The 19141-nt window shown below is 62.7% G+C and overlaps 5 protein-coding genes across 5 annotated transcripts; 3 read left to right on the forward strand and 2 right to left on the reverse strand.

The window, feature by feature from the left end:
- Positions 1-2: 2 nt before the first annotated feature.
- CHLRE_16g684850v5 (uncharacterized protein) lies at positions 3-2610 on the reverse strand. The gene is made up of 4 exons (XM_043071525.1): positions 2195-2610; positions 1866-2082; positions 844-1069; positions 3-656 (listed from the first exon to the last, which is right to left on the reverse strand). The coding sequence occupies exons 1-4, from the start codon at positions 2206-2208 to the stop codon at positions 166-168; spliced, it is 948 nt and encodes a 315-aa protein (XP_042915947.1). The 5' UTR covers positions 2209-2610; the 3' UTR covers positions 3-165.
- Positions 2611-2818: 208 nt separating this feature from the next.
- Positions 2819-6686, forward strand: CHLRE_16g684800v5 (uncharacterized protein). The gene is made up of 9 exons (XM_043071523.1): positions 2819-3027; positions 3250-3556; positions 4041-4357; positions 4648-4719; positions 4979-5096; positions 5272-5383; positions 5622-5685; positions 5863-5928; positions 6118-6686. The coding sequence occupies exons 1-9, from the start codon at positions 2872-2874 to the stop codon at positions 6259-6261; spliced, it is 1356 nt and encodes a 451-aa protein (XP_042915948.1). The 5' UTR covers positions 2819-2871; the 3' UTR covers positions 6262-6686.
- A 52-nt stretch (positions 6687-6738) lies between these two features.
- CHLRE_16g684750v5 (uncharacterized protein) lies at positions 6739-10790 on the forward strand. Its single transcript, XM_043071522.1, has 13 exons — positions 6739-7112; positions 7327-7364; positions 7620-7711; positions 7878-7957; positions 8157-8225; positions 8355-8415; positions 8541-8562; positions 8756-8888; positions 9098-9182; positions 9312-9366; positions 9513-9600; positions 9813-9935; positions 10080-10790. The coding sequence occupies exons 1-13, from the start codon at positions 6999-7001 to the stop codon at positions 10203-10205; spliced, it is 1086 nt and encodes a 361-aa protein (XP_042915949.1). The 5' UTR covers positions 6739-6998; the 3' UTR covers positions 10206-10790.
- A 2-nt stretch (positions 10791-10792) lies between these two features.
- On the reverse strand, positions 10793-14718 carry CHLRE_16g684700v5 (uncharacterized protein). Its single transcript, XM_043071520.1, has 8 exons — positions 14458-14718; positions 14103-14238; positions 13360-13528; positions 12923-13078; positions 12378-12625; positions 11794-12051; positions 11496-11618; positions 10793-11266 (listed from the first exon to the last, which is right to left on the reverse strand). The coding sequence occupies exons 1-8, from the start codon at positions 14589-14591 to the stop codon at positions 10892-10894; spliced, it is 1599 nt and encodes a 532-aa protein (XP_042915950.1). The 5' UTR covers positions 14592-14718; the 3' UTR covers positions 10793-10891.
- Positions 14719-14828: 110 nt separating this feature from the next.
- CHLRE_16g684650v5 (uncharacterized protein) lies at positions 14829-19139 on the forward strand. Its single transcript, XM_001692033.2, has 10 exons — positions 14829-15008; positions 15115-15183; positions 15380-15416; positions 15510-15753; positions 15845-15875; positions 15963-16217; positions 16547-16999; positions 17274-17450; positions 17644-17778; positions 17984-19139. The coding sequence occupies exons 1-10, from the start codon at positions 14925-14927 to the stop codon at positions 18317-18319; spliced, it is 1821 nt and encodes a 606-aa protein (XP_001692085.1). The 5' UTR covers positions 14829-14924; the 3' UTR covers positions 18320-19139.
- The last annotated feature ends 2 nt before the right edge of the window (positions 19140-19141 follow it).

A 19141-nucleotide genomic window follows, 5' to 3' on the forward strand; every position in this document is an offset into this window, starting at 1 on the left:
CCGTGACTCCTCTTCAGCCCCTACTTCGCTTCATCGGTGCGGTCGCCACGGCTCTTTACCAAGTGCGGTCCCCTGCACGTCAGCTCTTCGCACTTGAACGACAGCTTTCTCGCCTTAAAACGCCGCCCCCCAGCGGGCTCACAGCCACACATGCATCTCACACAGCTACCGGCGCACCAGCATGACCCGGTACACCTGTTGGCGCGTCGCCAACTCCACATACACCTCCCTCTCCGTGGGCGCCCCCACCGGGTTGCGCAGCAGCCAGCCAGCCTCCCGCCAGCGCCCCTGCCGCCAGAACAGCAGGTCCACCTCCTCCTCGTCCACCGCCTCGCCACCACTGCCGCCGCCACCGCCACCCTCGCCGCCCGACTCGGACCCTGACCCAGGCCCTGACGGTCCGTCATCACCAGACGCAGACCGCCATGCCGCCGTCCCGGGCGCCGCATCACCCGCGCCCGAGGCACGTGGCCGGCGGCCCGCCTGCGGCGTCACCACGTCGGGACGGACGGGCTGCAGCACCTCAGAGCAGGGAAAGGTCGAGCCGGGTACGTGCACGGTGGTGTCGATGTCGAAGTGCTGGGCGCCAAAGCGCTCGAAGCAGTTGCGCATGTAGGTGGCTGTGTCTTCGAAGTCGCTGTTCAGATAGACTTGCGCTGCGGGTGTTTGGTGGCGATGGTGATGGGCAGGGGAGGGGCAGCAGGTAGGCGTCAGCCCAGCGCCGACGTGCCAAACACCCGGGCATGTTCACGGACAGACACACACACACATCTCCTCATGCAGCCGTTATGCACGTGCCTCCTCCGCTGATCCATCCCTGCCCAGTCGTTCGGGGCTGCTCACCTCCTGACGGCAGCACCTCTGCCAGCGCTGCCACCAGCTCCCGCCCTACCACATGCCGCCGCCGCCGCTGCTGCGGGTCGGGGTACTGGATGCTCACCAGCCGTACGTGGCGGCCGGGGTAGGAGCCCAGAATGGCGGCCGCTGACACGACCACGTTGGCCTGCACGTAGGCGACGTGGCCGGACAGGCCGCGCGCTGCGGCCCAACCGTTGGCTCGGTCCAGAAGCTGCGGGTGCGGAACAAGGGTGACCACGGGTTTGGGTGTGTGGGTCAGGCGGATGTTGGGATGGGAGGGCGACAGGCCCCAAGGTTGTGGTTGTGCATCAGAGGGGACGAGAGGAAATGCGTGTTGCTAGCGGTTCTAGGTGTCTGGCCCCTCCGACAGCGAAGGAGGGTGAAGCGCCCTCGATTGCCTATAAATGAGACCAGGGTTACTGGCGCATCGCTTTTGACAGGGGCCGCGACCGTGGGAAACGCGGATCCTGCTTCGAACGATGCGGTTGCGCTGGATGCGGTATGATGGGTGCAATCGCCTCAGGAATGACGCATGGCGGTGTTAAGACTGTGTGGCCCCTCCGACAGCGCAGTGGGGTGGCGAGAGCCCCATGTGCCTATAATGAGACCGTGTCGATATTGCATCGTTTTTGACAGGGACCGCGACCTGAAATAGCGTGGATCCTGCTTCGAATGATGCGGCATGGCATGCTAAAAGCCTACAACTGCTATGATACCATACATGCGCACGTGCTGTGTTAAGACTGTGTGGCCCCTCCGACAGCGCAGTGGGGTGGCGAGAGCCCCATGTGCCTATAATGAGACCGTATTCGATATTGCATCGTTTTTGACAGGAACCGCGACCTGAAATAGCGTGGATCCTGCTTCGAACGATGCACACATGTCTCAACCAGCGCCCATGCACAGCTGACTTCGGCACCACTACACGGTGCGCCACTTCACCCATGCACCGCGCAGCTACCCACCACTCCGAGAGGACCATTTCCGAGCCACGCTTAAGAACTTACCGCCTTATGAACGTCTAATCCCAGATAGTTGCTGCTGCGGGCGGCGTCGTTGCTGCCCATGAGCAGCACGTAGCGCCCCGCGCCGCAGCCCAGGTCCGCAACCAGGGGAAGGCTCGTGTCATTGAAGGTTGCGGCCCAATCAACCTGCGTCGCCTGCTGCCCCGCATCGCTGGACAGGAACGAGTAGTTCCTGCTCCGGACTTGCCCGCCCGCCTGCCTGTGCAAAGACAGCGACAAACCGGCGGTGTCTTGGTTGCATGCGTGTGCCGGGGATGCCATGCGGCCACATCACCCTTCTCGCAAAAATCATCGTCAACGTGCACACTCACATTGCGCTCAGCATCGGTCAGTTGAAGAGCATGGAAGGGGGACTCAGGCCCGTCGCAGTCGCCGCGTGCGAGCCAGGTTTGGTGATTGGGGAAGGGAGAGCGAGCTCCCTGCGCCACCACGGAGAAACCTCGTCGCCGTGTGGCCCGGGTCTGCTGTGTTCCGCATCGCAGTTGTCCCAGGCATGGATGCATCGCTGGCTGAGCTCGCGGGTGCGCGGTGCTGCACCTCGCGGCGGCTCGCAAAGGCGGCGGCGGCATTTGCGCATCGCCAACGGGCTGCCGCGAGCAGCCAGCTGCGCGGCTGGCTGGACGCAGCAGCGTCCAGTTGGTCATGCTAAGAATCTATGCTACTGAGATCGCATGCGCGGCAGCTAGGTTGGGGCTTCAACAGTTCTAACACGACCGAGTCGCATAACAACAATGCATATTATGCTTGTCTTCCGCTTGTAAGTAAGTAAGTAAGTAAAGAGTTTACAATGGTCATGGACGAGGAGATTGGTGCAGCACCAAACGTCGACAAAAGTTGGATCCAGGACATGCGGGCAGCCGGGGGCTCGACAACGCACACGGCTGACGGTGAGCGTCCTCATTATGTAGTTTCTTCAGGGTTCTCCTATGAAGGTGCGAACATAGACGTGACATGTGACGTAGGTGCGAAGACTGCTCCATAAACAAGAATGGCTGAGTCACAATGGACTATACACGTCAAACATGGATCACAAAGTCTAGAATTGCAAATAGATGCAAACAGCAAAGTTAGCGACCTTCACGAGAGGCTACAGACGCTGACCGGCGCATTCGTGCGGAAGCAGAAGCTCATCCACAAGGGCAAGGTGTGCCTCGGAGGAGAGAGCTTTAAGGGCGAACGGACTGGGACAGGGCTCGGGTGGGCAGGGCAGGACACTGAGGACAGAGGTGGGCTTGGACTGCTGTAAGTCCGCGTGTCGTAGGGGGTTTCTGCAACGCCCACACGGCACACAAAAACCGCCTTGCCAAGTCCAATCCAGACAGCCAACCACCCATCCGTACACCCACAAACCAACACATGCGCCCAGGTGCTGGCGCCGAACCTAGAGCTGACCAAGGCGGGGCTGGCCAGCGGCGCCAAACTCATGCTGCTGCTCAGCGACGCAGGCGCGGTACCAACCCAGGGGCAGGCGGCTCTACAGCAAGCCAAGAAGGCCAAGCAAGACGAGGCTGCAGCCCGGGTAAAGGAGCTATACGCGCAGGCCAAGGGCATGGGGGGCGCCGCGAGCGCGGCAATAGCCGCGGCGGCGGCGGCGGACGCCACGCGCGCTGCCGCTGCGGCGGCGGGGCCGGCCATCGAGTGGACGGAGCGGAAGCGTAACTGGGAGAAGACAGGTGCGCGGCCGGCGCTCGCTACCTAGTGCGATGTGCAGCACACACACACACACACACACACACACACACACACACACACACACACACACACACACACACACACACACACACACACACACACACACACACACACACACACACACACACACACACACACACACACACACACACACACGCACACACACACATGTTTTCCTTGTGCTCGTCAACACACACACACACACACACACACACACACGCATGTCGTCCGCCGAAACCCCTTTTACACTCTGTGTCATAAGGCATAGGAGGTGTCGTTGCAAGCCAGGGGGGGCGATGGATACTCTTGAGACTCCTAGCTACGCCGGTTCATGACGTCCCTATGCGCAAATCCCGCGCTGGTGTTTTCAGCTATGCCTCATGGGTCCTTGGGTCTCAAAGCAGGCACGTATAGATTGTTGGAACTGTGTCAAGGCCCGGCTAACCTCACCATGCACTCGTTCAGGCATCATCTCGCTACGGGACCTTGGCTTGACAGCGGCTCCCGATGACCTTTTCGAGCCGGCGCCCAGCACCGCTTCTGGCTACGCCGCCTCTGCCACCTCCACCGCTAGCACCTCCGGCACCACCGCCACTGCCGCCGGCTCTGCGGCGCCGGGCCTGACCGGTGCGCGCGTGGCGGACCTGTCCCACAACCGGCTGCATCGGCTGCCTGCCTCGCTCGCCCGCCTCAGCTGCCTACACACGCTGCGACTGGACGCGAACGGACTGACCAGCGGCACCATGCCGTGGGAGGCGCTGGGCAGTCTCACTGGCCTCACGGTGCGGCAGGGCGTCGGGGGGGGGGGCGATGCATCGGGCCTGCGTTGCACGGCGGCGCGGGTGCAGGACCATCTTGCCGGCTCACCTGGACGGCGGAGCGGCAAAGCTGGCAGGCTTCGTGCGGGCTTGAGATCCGCGTTTGTGCATGCTAGTGCGGTTGGTGTGTGCGATATAGAGGGACCGTGTACCATGGTTAACAGCTTGGCTGGCACCTGCTCGGACCATACTGGAGGTCGTGCGCCGTGAGCATCCTGCCGACCCGGCCCCGCCGCACCCGCCACCCGCTGCAGGCGCTGACGCTGAGCAGCAACCTGATGGACGTGCTGCCGGACGCCGCGGTGTCGGGTTTGAAGGCGCTGCAGGTGCGGATGGGCTTGGCTGAGCCGGGAGTGGGGGTTAACGTTGAACCAATCCCGTAAGGAAACAGTCGCGCTGCAAGGAGAACTGCAGCCGGGAGTGGGGGGAGGGGTTGGGCGGGGCTGCGGCTTGCACGTGCATGTGCATGTGCGGCCACAGGAATGGCTCCACGCCGTGACCGCGATACCTGCATGCCCACATTGCCGCCGCGATCCGCAACCCCCCTGGCACCAATTGCCGCCGCTGCACGTGGCGCCCTCGCAGGTGCTGTCCCTCAGCGGCAACCAGCTGCGGGCGCTACCCGAGGCCTTGGGCGCGCTGTCGGCGCTGGAGGTGCTCTCCGCAGACGACAACAAACTAGAAGCTTTACCCGGCAGCCTGGGTGAGCCAGGGTGCGGCTGGGTGACACGGCAGCACTGAGCACAGCCACACCTGCGGCGGGAAGAGACCGCGGGGATCTGTGTAACGGTTGCCGCCGGGCCTGGCGCTCATTTTGAGGGCGGCCCGTCGACTGTTGCTTGAAACCTCCCTCCTGCCCGCACACCCGTATTACGCAGGCGGGTGTGGTGCGCTGTCAGAGCTGTCGGCGGAGCGCAACTTTATCCGCGAGCTGCCGGAGCAGCTGGGCCGTCTGCAGAAGCTGCGCAGCCTGAGGCTGGACAGCAACAGGCAAGCCGCGGCGCGTTTGCGTATAACGGTACAGTCATGTGGTGCGGTATGACGAAAGCGTGGCATGTAAGCACAATGTGTGCGCTGCCTTCAGCGACAGCTTTGGGTCGCCTGCGCGTTCTTGGTTACCATCAGCGCGGGGGGCCTGTCTGTGTCAAGTTTGAGGGGGATTCAGGGGAAGGGGGCGACACCGACACCACGTTGCGCATGTGACCACTGGCGCGCTGCTGGCCTACAGGATTGCATCGGTACCGCCGACCCTGCTGAAGGACTGCGGCAGCCTGGCAGTGCTGTCGCTGCAGGTGCGGGCCCGTGCGGCGCTGGCGCTCCCACAGGGTGTGCCGTCGGCCTCTCCACGTCAGGCCGCTGCTACTCGCGCCTCCGTGCTGCAGCAATGCTGTCAAGTGCCCTATTGCTGCGCGGAAAAAGCTGTACTTGACTGTGTGTGTATGTGCGCTCCGCGGCCTCATGCCACGCAGGACAACCCCATCACTGCCGATCAGCTGCGCTCGACCCCCGGCTTCAAGGACTACGACGCACGGAGGGTGAGCGCGGTCGCAGCGGTCAGCAGAAAAAGCAGCAGGCGCGCACAGCCTGCCGCCAAACAGCGGGTCGTTACCCGGAAACAACAGCCCGTCCCTTTCTTGCAGTCTGTAGCCGCAGTGCGGTCTGCAAGCATCATGAATCAGAGTGTTGTCATATCTAAACGCGCTGCGGACGTGTTGTGGTTGCAGGTGGCGCTCTGCAACAAGCAGCTGGACGCCAAGGTGAGCGCGCACGCCACCCGCACCTTCACGGAGGGCGCGGAGGACCGCCAGTGGCAGCGCTACGCATCGGGGCAAGGCGGAGGCGGCGGTCAGCAGGGCGGCGGGAGATGAGATGCGCAGTGGAGTGCGAGCTAGCCTGGCTTGTGGAATTGTGCGTGGATTCACAGTACATGGATGCGGCGTACAGCATACCGTATACCGAAGATGAACTTGCGTGTTGGAGAAGGCAAGAGCACAACCGTGTGTGTTTGGCGCGGCAGCGGAGGTCAAGGGGGAGGTGCATTGCCTTGGGGTCTGTAGGTAGTTGTTGTGCATGGCGGAGGGCAGTGGGCAGGTGCAGTGTGAAGTTGAGTGTGTGCAGGGGGAAAAGGGACGTTTGAAGTTGTGCACGCAGGCTGCTGTCGCCCGTGACGCTGGTGTGTGCATGGGCGAGGATGGGCGTGTGGTGCGGGCGTGTGGCGCTGGCTGTGTGGGTGCTGTGGCCATGAGACTGCATTATGGCAGAGCATTACCCTTGTTTGTAAATACCTTTCGCAGCATAGTGTATACAGCCAGCTTTTGAGACTTCGAATACCGCTTGCGAATACACCTCGGCCACGCAAGCAAGCACGCTGTCAACTCAATTTACTAGGCTAGTCCCATCGAGTGACATTAGTTTGAAGTACACAATGATGCATGCAAACTGTTTCACACACTCGCGTCGAACTTTCCAGCGCGGGGCGCCATCCTCATCCTCCTCGCGTGGGCGATGCCTGCGCGTGCAAGCGCAAGCAGCCGCACCGCGCGACGGCGCTCCGCTCCAAACATCCCGTCGCCAAATACTGAAGCTCGGCTCTGCAGCGCTAATGATGGCGGGCACGGCGGGCACAGCACTGCCGCAGCTCAGCCCTGCGCTGGCAGCTGGCGCACCCCTGGCGACCGTGGAGCGTATCGACCTTGCACAGGGACTGAACATTAGTCGGGTAAGTAACCACTCGTTGATGTGTCATCTACCTGCCATTGAGTTTCAGCAGGAACGCTGCAGCGTGTGGGCACAGACCTGAGGGGCGCCCGGTGTGAAACGGCCGTGGGCGGGTGCACTCCGATACTCAGGGAAGCAAGTGGACGCTTGCGGCTTGAGTTTATGACATGATCGCTGGTGTGCGGTGTCATTGCAATGCGTTACAATATACACAGGTGGTCAAGGGCTGCTGGCAACTGAGCGGCGGCCACAAGTGGGTGTGGATTGTGCAGGGGCCTTTCGTCTAGCCGCAGCACACTTGCACATGCAAGAACAGTATGGCTGGCAGGCAGCGAGACACAGCCGCATCGCGCTGCTAACGCGCGAAAACACAGGAACACACCTCTTTTCAGCTTCTGGGGGTTCGGTGCGCTGCACCAGTGTAGTCTCGTGCATAGTTAATACTCACTGCACGCAGCAACACTTGCTCACGGCATCGGCGGCGGCGCCGTTGGTCACCTCGCAACAGGGGTTCCAGGGAGACGGACAGGACCAGCGGCCTGGCGGCTGTGGAGGATTTCGGCAAGTTTGTGGCGGCGGGCGTCACCACCTTTGACGCAGGTGCGTTGGGGGAAAGCGCGAAAAGCCCAAGCCTGCAACGATGGCGCAGCGGTTCTGGGAACATGTACACGTGTTGAGCCTGCTGGCCACCTTGCTGCTACGATAATCAGTGTACTGATGCTGGCGTGTGCTGACCTCCAACCACACCTGTTGTACGCCGGCGTAGCGGACCACTACGGCCCCGCGGAAGCCCTCATTGGCCGGTACCTGGCGTCCAACCCCGACCAGCGGCCGCCCAAGACGCAGGTCAGTGCAGTCACCGTAACACAAGTCAGAGGCACCCCCGGCCGGCGTACCGCGGGGGCCGAGTCACTATTAGATTGTCTTATGCTGATATGCCTCACTCCGTGCGTTTGTATGTATGCGCCTACCGTATGTCCGGCTTTGGCTCTGATAATTTGTCGTCCGCCCTTAAGCACGCGGGTCCCCACCCCAACCCGTCCAGGTGCTTACCAAGTATTGTGTGTTCGGGCAAATGGACATGGCCACAATCAACAAGGGCGCAGTGGTGCAGGTGCGCGTGTGAGCCATTCCATATCAAACGTATGGCGGGGTTGGGGCTGCTTGAAAGGGATATGAGATGAGTGCGCCGCCGCACATGCCAAGGACCAGCTGACCAACCCTGCTGTTGCCAAACGGACAGGCCGTCAACCAGTCCCGCAAGCGGCTGGGCGTCGACTCGGTCGATCTGATGCAGTACTACTGTAAGTCACTGGGCGCTTTGCTTTGTTATTTGCTGTACTTTGTTATGTGGGATAACACAAGTGCATCGTGCTCCCGTGGCGGTGTCGTGATGCTTACCCGGCCGCCTTCGCAATGCTGGCCGCAGGGGCCGACTACGACGTCAAAAGGTGTGATGCGGAGCCGCTACCACCACATCCTTTCCCACCCCACCACTCATCAATCCACCGCGTCGCCCACTAGTTCCCGTACGGTACTGAGCCCCGAGCCCCGACTACAGCCCCCTCCCCAAGGCCCCCGCTGCCGTTACCTGTACCCAGTAGCCCTGTCGTACGCCGCCCTGGCCACACTCCCACACCACAGGTACGTCGACGGAGCTCTGTACCTGTCTGAGTGCGCGGCGGAGGGCCTGATCAAGCATGTGGGCGTAACGAACTTCGACGTGCCGCGCATGGAGGCCATGACGAAGGCGGGCGTACGGATTGCGGCCAACCAGGTGTGTGCACGTATGCACACGGATGGCAAACGCCGGCACCTCGCCACACGCTGCACGTAATGGCACACAACAATGGAGGGGGTGGTACAAATGGCATTCTTGTGTAACACCGCCCTGCCCCATGCTCGCGAACGGGCTGTGCGGCCGGTGAAATGCGTAATCGCTAACCTCCCGCACGCGCGCCCGCCCTGCTCTACATCCCGCCGCAGTTGCAATACTCGCTGTTGGACCGGCGGCCCGAGAACGGCATGTCGGCATTCTGCGCCGCAAACAACATCCAGCTGCTGCCGTACGGTAGGCCGCGTGTCCGGTCGCGCCTGCGGCACCACGACTGCCGAACACACAACCGACTGCGCTCGTTGCCGCACATTGCATATCTGTTTTCGTCGCTTCTTAGACCCTACTTTCTCCTGTCAATGACAGGCGTGTTGGCGGGAGGCTTCTTGTCGGACAAGTATTTGGGCGTGCCCGCTAGCAAGTAAGCAGGGGACAACACGTTGCTCGGCAGGCTGGCACTGGGGCACAACGGAAGGTGTTTGCCGGCTGCGACCGAAACCTTGCCGTTTTCAGATTTCGAGGGGTTTCTGTTGATATGGAGCTGGAAATCACTCCCGCCCTCCTCAGGGTGACCTCGGACACGTACAGCAAGGGCAAGTACGCGCGTGTGATCATGGAGGCGGGCGGCTGGAGCTGGTTCCAAGACCTGCTGCAGGTGCGTGCGGCGGTGGCGATGACTGAAGGGGCGGACTGACAGGCTAAGTACCGCACCTGGCCTGACGTCCATGCTCCCAAGCCTCCCCGCACCTCCCAAGCAAGCTGCACCTGAGCACCTGAGCACCTGTCCATGCGAACTGCTAGCGCTCGGGCACCACATCACGGCTGACGCCACCGCGCCACCACGCCACCACGCCGGCCTCCCGCCAGGCGCTGGACGGTGTGGCCCGGAAGCACGACGTGACCATCTCCAACGTGGCAGCGCGCTGGGTGCTGGACCGGCCGGGCGTGGCGGCGGTCATCCTGGGTGCCCGCAACGCCGACCACGTGGAGGTGAGGGCCGTGTGCGTGGTGTACGGCATCCAGGCCGGAATCGAGCCCAGGTGCTAGCCCCGACGGGGGCGATCTACCGTACACGCTTCCGATGGCTTCCTCGCATCACTGATGCCGTGTGTTGCCACAACCGGTTTCGGACAGGACAACCAGCGGCTGTTCTCGTTCCGCCTGGACGCGGACGACCTGGGCGCCATCGATGAGGTGCTGGCGCGCGGGCGCCGGCCGCGCAGCGACTGCTACAGCTGGGAGCGCGGCGGCCAGTGGTGAGCCAGCCAGCAGGGGTGGTGAGCCAGCCTGGTGGATAGGTGGTGAGCCAGCCAGCAGGGGTGGTGAGCCAGCAGGGGGGGGGGTGAGCTAACCTGGTGGTTAGGTGGTGAGCCAGCCATACAGCAGAGCTGCGCCGTCGCCAACAGCTGGCGGTCTGTGGCCGGAGGCGCGACAGGAGGGCTTTGAAGCTGCGCGCTGTGTGTTGTAGGTCGTGTAGCGCAGGCGGGGCAGGTAACGCAACGCGCACGTGGCAGCTGGTGCAGGGTGGTGCGGAATGGGTGGTGGCTGCCAGTCCTGCCTTGCAGTGTCGGAGTGCGTGGGCTGGCGCGTTACGGACGTTGTGCGGTCGGACGAGGGTGTGTGCGAAGGCTATTTGTCTGCACGCATATGTTTTTGCGATGAGGTGACACTTGTGTAGGGCTTAGCACCCGACGCTGCAACCCTAAGGTTGTGACTGAGAAAGCGAAAGAGGAGTACTGAGGGAAATGCAGAGACGCAGCGCATGTGGTGCAGTTGCAGCCTGCGCGTTTCTTGTGCCTGGCCAGTGGCCACCTCCCATGTCCATCTTCGGAGTTTGCCCACAGTCTCCGAACTCTATGTGTGGACTCTCTAGCACCGGTTCGCGCAAACATTCACATCAATCCGCAACCACACGCCAGCAACCGACCACACCCCCTGCCCCCGCCTCAATCGTCTCCGCCCGCGGCATCGCCATCCGCACCGCCACCGTCCCCACCATCAGCCTCAGGGCTACGGCTCCGCAAGCGCGCCTGTCGCGCCTCCATCTCCGCGCGCCGCCGTGCCTTGAGCACTTGCCTCAAGTCCAGGTCCACATAACCCACCGGCTCGCCCCCTCCGCCGCCGCGCCCGCCACGACCGCGGCCCCGGCCACGCCCGCGCCACCCGCCGCGCCCCGCGCCATCGTCACCTCCCTCCCCTCCGTCTCCAGCCTCCGCCTGCTGCTGCCCAATTACTGCCGGGACCGGCTCAGTGGCGGGCGCCTCGTCCTCTAGCTCCGTGTAGTCGAGCACGTGGCCGCCGGCCGGCAGCGGCGCGGAGCCCTGCGCGGCAGACGCAAACACGACACACGCGCGGGCGAGCACATGAGGCCAGGCAGCAGGCGAGGCAGGCGCAGTATTGCTTTACCTGCCAAAGCCCCCGGTGCACCGTCCCTGGTACCCTCAACCCCTTTTTCAACTACATGCTCGGCATGTCAACACGGGACACACAAACTACACGCCCTTTTGCACACTCTCACATGCGCCCCCTAACACACACGCGCCTTCTCACCTCCATGAGATCCAGCCCGCCATACGGCCGCAGCGCCCGCCGCGTGGCTTTGACCACGTGCCGCTGGCCGCCGCGCGCCCCCCGCTGCCGCTTCGCGACGTGCTCCTCGTCACCGTCGTGCTCCTGCGCGAGAGGCACGGCAGTGTTGTCCGACCAGTGCCAACCACCATTTACAGGACGTGCTCAAGCCGTTTCTGACGCGCATACACTTCGGCATTACGCAATTGTGCGTAGAGAATGCCGTTGCTGACATCTGCTCCTGACCAGGGGTCAGATGCCCAGCCGCACGCTCACTCACCATGCCATCGCCGGGGCCCTCCGCCTCCTCGTCCACATCCATGTCCTCGCCCTCGCCGCCCTCGCCGCCGCCCCGCTGGAAGCGCCGCTTGCCGCCTCTCCCGCCGCGCCCGCCGCGGCCCCTGCCCTCGCCGCCGCCTCCGCCGCTCTTCCAAAGCTCGCGTGTGCGCTTCGGCGCGGCCATGTCGCGCACATCCAGCACCGTGGCCATGCGGTAGACGAGCGACACGGGCGTTCCGTTCTTTACAAAGTCCTCGCCCTGCGGGGCGACATGCGTTGCGAGCGGGTTGGCGGGTCGCGTGGAAGGGTTGGCTAGGCGGCGGCTGTGGCATTCGTGACAGGGCATGGCAGGTGCCCAGGGCACTGACTCTCACGGGCACTTAGCGTCCCTTATCACCTCCTGCCGACATTCCGTAGCGCCACATATTCGCTATTTGTCGCGCTCCTCTGCGACGCATGGCCTGAGACCAGCACGTGCCCCTACCCGTCCGCCCCCTGCCGTCCGCCCTATGTCTATGTCTATGAGCATGACAACGGATTCTCCCCTCCCGTCTGCTTCACAAACGTTTACTTCATAACTCCCACCTTGACCCAGAGGTAGGGGATGTTGGCCACGTCCGCCAGGTTGTCCGGCACCGGCAGCTCCGGCTGGTAGCGCACCGGCGGCGGCGCCGGCACCGGGTCGCCGGGCCGCACCGTCTCCGCCGCGGCCGCCGCCTCTGCCGCCGCCGCCTGCTCCGCCTGCGGCTGCGCCACCACGTCGGGCGGCAACGGCGTGCCGCGGCCCACCAGCGCGCGCTTGGTGCTGTTCACGTCCGGGAACAAGACGTTGCCTGCGGAGGGAGGTGAAGGTGTTTTGTGATACCTGCTGTGAGGGAGCAGGGAGCGGCGGCTACGTGCTGTCACGGTGAGCATAGATTGCTTCCAGCGCTGCTGGCAATGCAGACCAACCATTCCCGCCGCCCACACTTTCCTCCATTTCCAGCTGGGTAGACCACCGCAGTCCCGAGCTTCGCAGCTGCAGACCCCTAGGCCCAGCCCTCTGAGCCAATCCTTTCCCCGAAGTTACGGATCCCTTTTGCCGACTTCCCTCGCTCCCCTCCGCCCCTTCAGCCCCCCCCCCGACTCACAACTGGAGTCGTCCAGCCACTCCACGAACGTGGCGCCGTAGTCTCCGAAGTACGACAGCACGTCACGCGTGCCCAGCACATCCACGCCGTACAGGTAGAGCGCCTCGGGCCGCCGCTCCACCTGGGACCCCACCTCGCGCCGCTGCTCGAACAGGTCTGCACGCCACAGCGCAGGGCGCGGTGCACACACGATGTGTGTTCAACGCCCGCATCCTCAGGCAGCGGCGGCTGCACGGCTGCAACACAGGGGGGGCCACAACCACAACCCGCGCACAGCTGGCGCAAAGCACCACATGACCCGGTTGACCTCCCGCCCATTCATCCCCAACCTCCGCCAACCCTGTCACATGCAGTCCTGCACCCACCCACCCATTCAATCGACCCGCCCACCCCCGCCACCCGCCCAACCACCCACTCCGCCCAACCACGCCACCCACCCATGTCCATGAGTACGGCCTCGGTGGGCTGGTACGGCACACCGAACTTGGCCGCCCGCCGCGCCCGCGCCTCCAGCTCCTCGTCCGGCCGGAAGCGGTCCAGCGCGGGCGCACGCGGCTCCGCAAGCTGGAAGCGTGCGGCGCGTGCGGCGCGCTTCTGTTGCGCCTCCTGTGCGGTGTTGGGCGTGCGTAATTTACGAGTGAGAGCTTTGTGTGTGTGTGTGTGTATGTGTGTGTGCGTGTGTGTGTGTGTGTGTGTGTGTGTGTGTGTGTGTGTGTGTGTGTGTGTGTGTGTGTGTGTGTGTGCGTGTGAAAGCGCGCGCGCGCGTGCGGGGTGAGATTGCAAGGCAGGGCCGCAGGGGCATGCGGAGGGCCGGCGGAGGCTTCGGACGCCCGGGCGCGACACTGGATGCGGCGCTGGCCCTGATCCCGTTCAGCTCCAGCCGCATGCACCGTGTCAGCCTGTCAGCTCTGTGCCACAGCGCCTCCAAGCCGCCTCGGCAAGGTTAGCCGGTTGAGGCCAGGTGCTTCCCAGGTGCGGCACCTACCCAGTGTCCAAGCACCTGACCTTGACCCCTTGACCCTGACGTCGGCTATCGCATATTTGCCCTCGCGCACTCTCGCGCAGGTCTGACACCTTGCCGGTCGCTGCCATTACTGCTGCCATTCCTGCCATCACCGTCTGCCACCGCCGCCGCCATAAGCTCACTGAGCCCGTTGCATGAGTAACACCCGCCGCCCACCTCTGAAAAGAGGTCGATGTCACCAGTGGTGAAGCCGTGATTCGCCTTCAGCCGCTCCTGTCGTGCCTCCATCACGAGCTTAAAATCCTTTCGCACACGGCCGGGGTCCTTGTACTGCGTGCCAAACTTCTCCGCCCTGTCAGGGTGCATATGAGCAGCTGCTGGCTTGAATCGTGGTGGTTGGTGTGTTGTGGCGTGGGTGGTTGTACCCTTGCAGGTCTGTGTCGGGCCGGAATGTCGGCAGCGGTCAGCGTGGCCAAGAGCTGCTTGTCGACTTCGCTGGTGTCAAGCAGCTGTCAGGGGCGGGTAAGGCCGCCTCAAAAGCCCTCTGGCTGGCGAGGAACTGCATACTCACCTGCGTCTGTGCTTGTCGCGTTCCTCCTGTAGTGCAGATTGATGCTCTGCCTCTGCTTCCACCGCGTTGAAAAGGATCGGGGCATGCTGCCTATCATCCCCGCCCCCTCCCTCGCCATGGTATGTATCAGCCATGCTATTTATGTGCTACCATGCAATCAAAATGAGCTTTGGGCAAGGAAACGTGAGCTTAGAGGTGGCCAGAGAGGTGGCCAACGTGAGCTGGCGTCTATGCATATCCAGAGCAACCGATGAGCATATGTTATGAACACCGAGCCTTAAAGCAGCACATGCTTTAAAACGCAGTGGCATCGGCTGCTTCCAGCCTGGTTTCGGGTCGCATGACGGGCATGGGGGCACTGGAGAGAGGTAGGCCAGCAAGCGCAGTACACTGGTCGGCTTCATAAACAATAAACCTGTTCAATGATACTGACCCGATTTCCTTTGAGCTAGGGGCATTTCGCCAGAATGGCCAGCGCCGGTGCCACCGCCCCGACAAACGTTCAGAACTCACAAAAGACGCCTGTCACCATCATCACTGGCTTTCTAGGGGTGAGACCAGGACTCGATAGCTGCTCGGGTTCGTTCCCTGGCGCGGAGAAACCAGCGCGGCAGTGGTCAGCGGTGATGCTGACGCGCCTGTGTGTCCTTTCCATAGGCTGGCAAGACTACCCTTCTAAATTACATTCTCAAGGAGAAGGGAAGCCGGAGCATTGCTGTGATTGAGGTGCGCGGGCAAAGGTCAAATGCCGGTATTGCCTTGCCGGGCGGGGGGCCGCTGCGAGCTAGGTGGGGTCCCTGGCTATCCTGGGCAGGTGGTAGGGATTTTGAGGGGCCCAACAGCTACTTTGGCTTGCTCAAACCTCTAACGCACTTCAACGGCGTCCTGACCGCGCTGCTGTTGGTCGTTTGCGGTCGCACAGAATGAATTCGGCGAGGTGAACATCGACCGCGAGCTGGGTAAGTTAACAGCACGGAACTGGGGCCGCAACGGAGTCCGTCGGTATAGGTTGGCGGATGTCTTGACCAACCTCGGTTTCGTCCTCGCCGCAGTGGCCGCCAACCTGCTAGCAAAGGAGGACCTCGTTTCGCTGGAGAATGGCTGCGTGTGCTGCTCGTTGCGGAAGGATATCGTCAAGGCGTTCGCCGAGATTGAGCGCAGGAGCAGGCAGGCGGGAGGCAAAAAGGTTGATGCGATCGTGCTGGAGACTACCGGCCTCGCGGACCCAGCGCCTGTGGCGTTCACCTTCTTCGCCAACCCGTGGATTGCCTCGCGTTTCCGGCTCGACAGTATCATGTGAGCCTTGCATGCTTAGGCCTGCTGTTTTTGCGCCGCTACTGGTCGCTTGAGTTTGCGCTGATGCCACTTGTGCCCCTGCGCCGCGCAGTTGCGTCGTGGACGCGCGCTACTTGATGCAGGTGAGCTAGGGGCAAGCTGCCGGCGCGCTGGTACCCGTCCGTTGTCTGTCGTCAGTGCACTGACCCCCGCGTTTCCTATGGTCGCAGCATTTGGAGGACGGCAAGCACTCGGATGGCACCGTGAACGAGGCGGTGCAGCAAATAGCCTTCGCGGACCTCATCCTGCTTAATAAAATTGACTTGGTGAACTCTGAGGAGCAGAAAAAGCAGGTGCTGGGCGCCATTCGCGCTGTTAACAACTCAGCGCGCATCGTGGAATGCCAGCTCAACCAGGAGACGGGGCGCCCACACATGGACATGCTCCTCTTCAACAACCTGTTTTCCGTGAACCGCGTGCTGGAGGTCAGTGCTGAAGTACGAGAGGCGTAGCAGATATGACTGCAGCGCAGTGGGGTTCCGATGACCAGGTGACCCAGGCAATGCACATACTTCGTGTCGGCCTGCTCAGCCGGCACAGGGTTTTCTTTCGGCAGTCATCAGCCTGCAGCTGTATACGTGCTGAGTGAATGGGGGCCAAAAAGGTTGCGCGCTATCAGCTGTTCAGACCCCGGAACGGATATATGGGTTGTAGGTGGGTTGGAGGGTAGGATGACGACTGGCAGTCCGGCATACCCGACAGTCCGCATGCGACTGACTTGCTCGCCACCTGCGGGCCTGCCTGCCCCCTGCAGCAAATCGACCCGCAGTTTTTGGATTCCGACTCGGACGACGACGCGGAGGATGAGGAGGAGGCGCCGTCGCCGCAGTCAGGCACGCAGGCGCAGCAGGACCAGGCGTCACGTGCAGCCAAGGGGCAAGCGGCGGAGCCGGGCGCAGCGGCGGGCGCGGACGCAGGGGCAGGGCCTGGGTCAAAAGCAACGGCGGAGGCCAGCGCCGGCTCCAAAGCCGGCGCAGGCTGCTGCGGGTCAGGCGAGGGGAAGGGGAAGGCGGCCGTGGAGGACGAGGCGGCAGCTCGAACGGCAGGCGAGGCTGGGCCCAGCGGCAGCAGCGCAGCTGACGCGAAAGCGAAGCTGCTGCAGAAGTACGCGGATAAGGGGTCAGTGGCGGGGCACAAGCACACGCGGGATGACAACTGCGAGGACAACTGCGAGGAGTGCCACATCGTGGACGGCATGCCTATCAAGGTGCGGTGCTGTTGGGTCTGCGCGCCTGACTGATGACCCTGGGAACTAGCGTCAGGATTGTGCGGGGGCAGGTGGAGCAGAGTCCGGGCGACTGCCCGTGAGCAGGGTAGGACTCGCTGCTGGGTAGAACAATTGCGAAGTGGACTCTGCGAGCTAGGCTGCCAGGGAATGCCTGGTGCTGATGCGGGGCCTCATGCAAGAGGAACGCCAGCGCGCGCGCAACACACGCGCATTGTACCAGCCAGGCTGACGGGTTGTGGCTGGGCGGTCACAGGGCGAGCGCAACCCGAAGCGGCGAGCCAAGCGGCTGCACGACCTGTCGGACGTGAGCAGCGTGGGCATCATGGCGCGCGGGCCGCTGGACGAGTACCGGTTCAACATGTACATGCGGGACTTGCTCGCTGAGAAGGCGAAGGACATCTTCCGCTGCAAGGGCGTTCTGTCCGTGCACGTAAGCGGCGTTACGGGCCGGGGCTGCTCAGGGGCGTGGCGTGGTGCGGGTGCGGATGCGGATGCGTGCACCGTGCGTATCCCACGGAGAGCGCTGCGATGCTGGCAAGGAGGTGTGCCGGGTACGGAGTATTCGTGTCCCAGGACAGCCGTATCGTGGTACTGAACTATTTCGCTTTGCCTTGGGCGCGCAGGGCTACGGCAGCACGAAATTCGTGTTCCAGGGCGTGCATGAGACCATCTGCTACGGCCCGGCAGAACAGCCCTGGAAGCCGGAGGAGCAGCGTGTGAACCAGGTGGTCTTCATCGGGCGCGGCCTCAACCGCAAGGTAGGGCAAGAAGCTAACGGGATGGGCGCGGAATAGGCCGTTGCAGTCACAGTAACGCGTGCCATTACGCTGGAATGCGGGGCACATCAGCAACAGTACAAATCGGGGAACCTCGGGTCCTGGCCATACATCCTTGCCCCGCACCCGTGCTGCGGCTGCCTCAATCGTAACCATGCAACACCATTAAATGCAACTCGCAACTCAGGCGCTCATCGAGGGCTTCCGCACGTGCGTGTGGGTGCCGCTTCCGGACGGCTGGGACGAGTTCCGTGACACAACCACCAAACAGCCGTTCTACGTGAACCGCAACACGGGCGAGAAGTCATGGACGCGGCCGGAGATCGCCTGCGCGCGGGTCGTGGCAACGCAGGGCAAGACGCAGCAGCCCTCGCAGCTACTGCCCCGCCGCACGGCGTCCACCGTGGGCCAACTGGCGTTGCAGCAGGCGGCGGCGGCGGCGGCCTCGGGCGCGGTGGCACCAGCGACGGCGTCGGCCAAAGCAGGGGGCGCAGCCTCAGCAGCAACGGAGGTAGCGTCCTAGTCCATCGACTGGAGCCGGTATCGCGACACCCTCACTGATCCGCTTGGCGACTACAAAGGGGGGCTCGAGGCGCGACGTTAGGAAAGGCGTGATTGTGTGGGTGTTAACATTGTTCATGTCTGCAGCATTGGCAAGTGTTGACTGTCGGAACACTTAGTTCTTGCGTACAACGCCAGTTGACGCAATTGGTTGAAGCTTGGTGCGGCTGCTTGTTCAGCGCCAGTTGGGTGGGTATTGGTGACGCCAGGTTAAGTGTGTGCGTGTGTGTGTGTGTGTGTGTGTGTGTGTGTGTGTGTGTGTGTGTGTGTGTGTGTGTGTGTATGTGTGTCGGCGCTGTGCACGAGTATCAGGAAACTGCAGGGACATAAATCAACTGACAGTTGGATGCCGGATTCAGGATGCATCGTGGCATCACGTAAATGAGTAGACCCTGGACTCTCCTAATTAACATAATCTTGGTGGTTTTGCTCGAGGCGCATACTTCGCTTCTTCACCCCAAAGTCCAGTTGAAGTGGCACGCTGGGCTAATACCACAGCATCCAGACGCCTCTCCACATCAATATTGCATGGTGGTGTATGGTGGCCGGTTGGTGCACTGTCTGTGTAGGTGCACTGTGGGGTTTGTTACTCTTGACGTAAAACTGCTGGATGAGAAGACCTGGACTCTGGAGACAAAGTACTGTGTGCGGGTGGGCTGTCGTGGCACAGCAGGGGGACTGAGTTGCTGAGCCTGGATCAAAGGACCCGGTGCACGCAAACTAACAGACGGGCATGAGGGACACGAACTGTGGGGGGATGCAAACTGTAACAAGTTGCTTTTAC

This window comes from Chlamydomonas reinhardtii, chromosome 16 (genome assembly GCF_000002595.2).
Source record: "Chlamydomonas reinhardtii strain CC-503 cw92 mt+ chromosome 16, whole genome shotgun sequence".
Lineage (NCBI taxonomy): Eukaryota > Viridiplantae > Chlorophyta > Chlorophyceae > Chlamydomonadales > Chlamydomonadaceae > Chlamydomonas > Chlamydomonas reinhardtii.

Excerpts from the sequence above, each read along its gene's own strand:
- CHLRE_16g684650v5 (XM_001692033.2), top strand. The coding sequence starts at position 14,925 with ATGGCCAGCGCCGGTGCCACCGCCCCGACAAACGTTCAGAACTCACAA. Across the intron at positions 15,754-15,844 it reads TTCCGGCTCGACAGTATCAT|TTGCGTCGTGGACGCGCGCT; the intron begins GTGAGCCTTGCA and ends TGCGCCGCGCAG. Across the intron at positions 15,876-15,962 it reads ACGCGCGCTACTTGATGCAG|CATTTGGAGGACGGCAAGCA; the intron begins GTGAGCTAGGGG and ends CTATGGTCGCAG.
- CHLRE_16g684850v5 (XM_043071525.1), bottom strand. Across the intron at positions 1,070-1,865 it reads GATTAGACGTTCATAAGGCG|CTTCTGGACCGAGCCAACGG; the intron begins GTAAGTTCTTAA and ends CCGCACCCGCAG. Across the intron at positions 657-843 it reads AGAGGTGCTGCCGTCAGGAG|CGCAAGTCTATCTGAACAGC; the intron begins GTGAGCAGCCCC and ends AAACACCCGCAG.
- CHLRE_16g684700v5 (XM_043071520.1), bottom strand. The coding sequence starts at position 14,591 with ATGGCTGATACATACCATGGCGAGGGAGGGGGCGGGGATGATAGGCAG. Across the intron at positions 14,239-14,457 it reads CGCGACAAGCACAGACGCAG|GGCGGAGAAGTTTGGCACGC; the intron begins GTGAGTATGCAG and ends GCACCCTGACAG. Across the intron at positions 12,052-12,377 it reads TCCCCTACCTCTGGGTCAAG|GGCGAGGACTTTGTAAAGAA; the intron begins GTGGGAGTTATG and ends GTCGCCCCGCAG.
- CHLRE_16g684800v5 (XM_043071523.1), top strand. The coding sequence starts at position 2,872 with ATGGCTGAGTCACAATGGACTATACACGTCAAACATGGATCACAAAGT. Across the intron at positions 5,686-5,862 it reads TGGCAGTGCTGTCGCTGCAG|GACAACCCCATCACTGCCGA; the intron begins GTGCGGGCCCGT and ends CATGCCACGCAG. Across the intron at positions 5,929-6,117 it reads AGGACTACGACGCACGGAGG|GTGGCGCTCTGCAACAAGCA; the intron begins GTGAGCGCGGTC and ends TTGTGGTTGCAG.
- CHLRE_16g684750v5 (XM_043071522.1), top strand. The coding sequence starts at position 6,999 with ATGGCGGGCACGGCGGGCACAGCACTGCCGCAGCTCAGCCCTGCGCTG. Across the intron at positions 8,889-9,097 it reads TACGGATTGCGGCCAACCAG|TTGCAATACTCGCTGTTGGA; the intron begins GTGTGTGCACGT and ends ATCCCGCCGCAG. Across the intron at positions 9,183-9,311 it reads CATCCAGCTGCTGCCGTACG|GCGTGTTGGCGGGAGGCTTC; the intron begins GTAGGCCGCGTG and ends TGTCAATGACAG.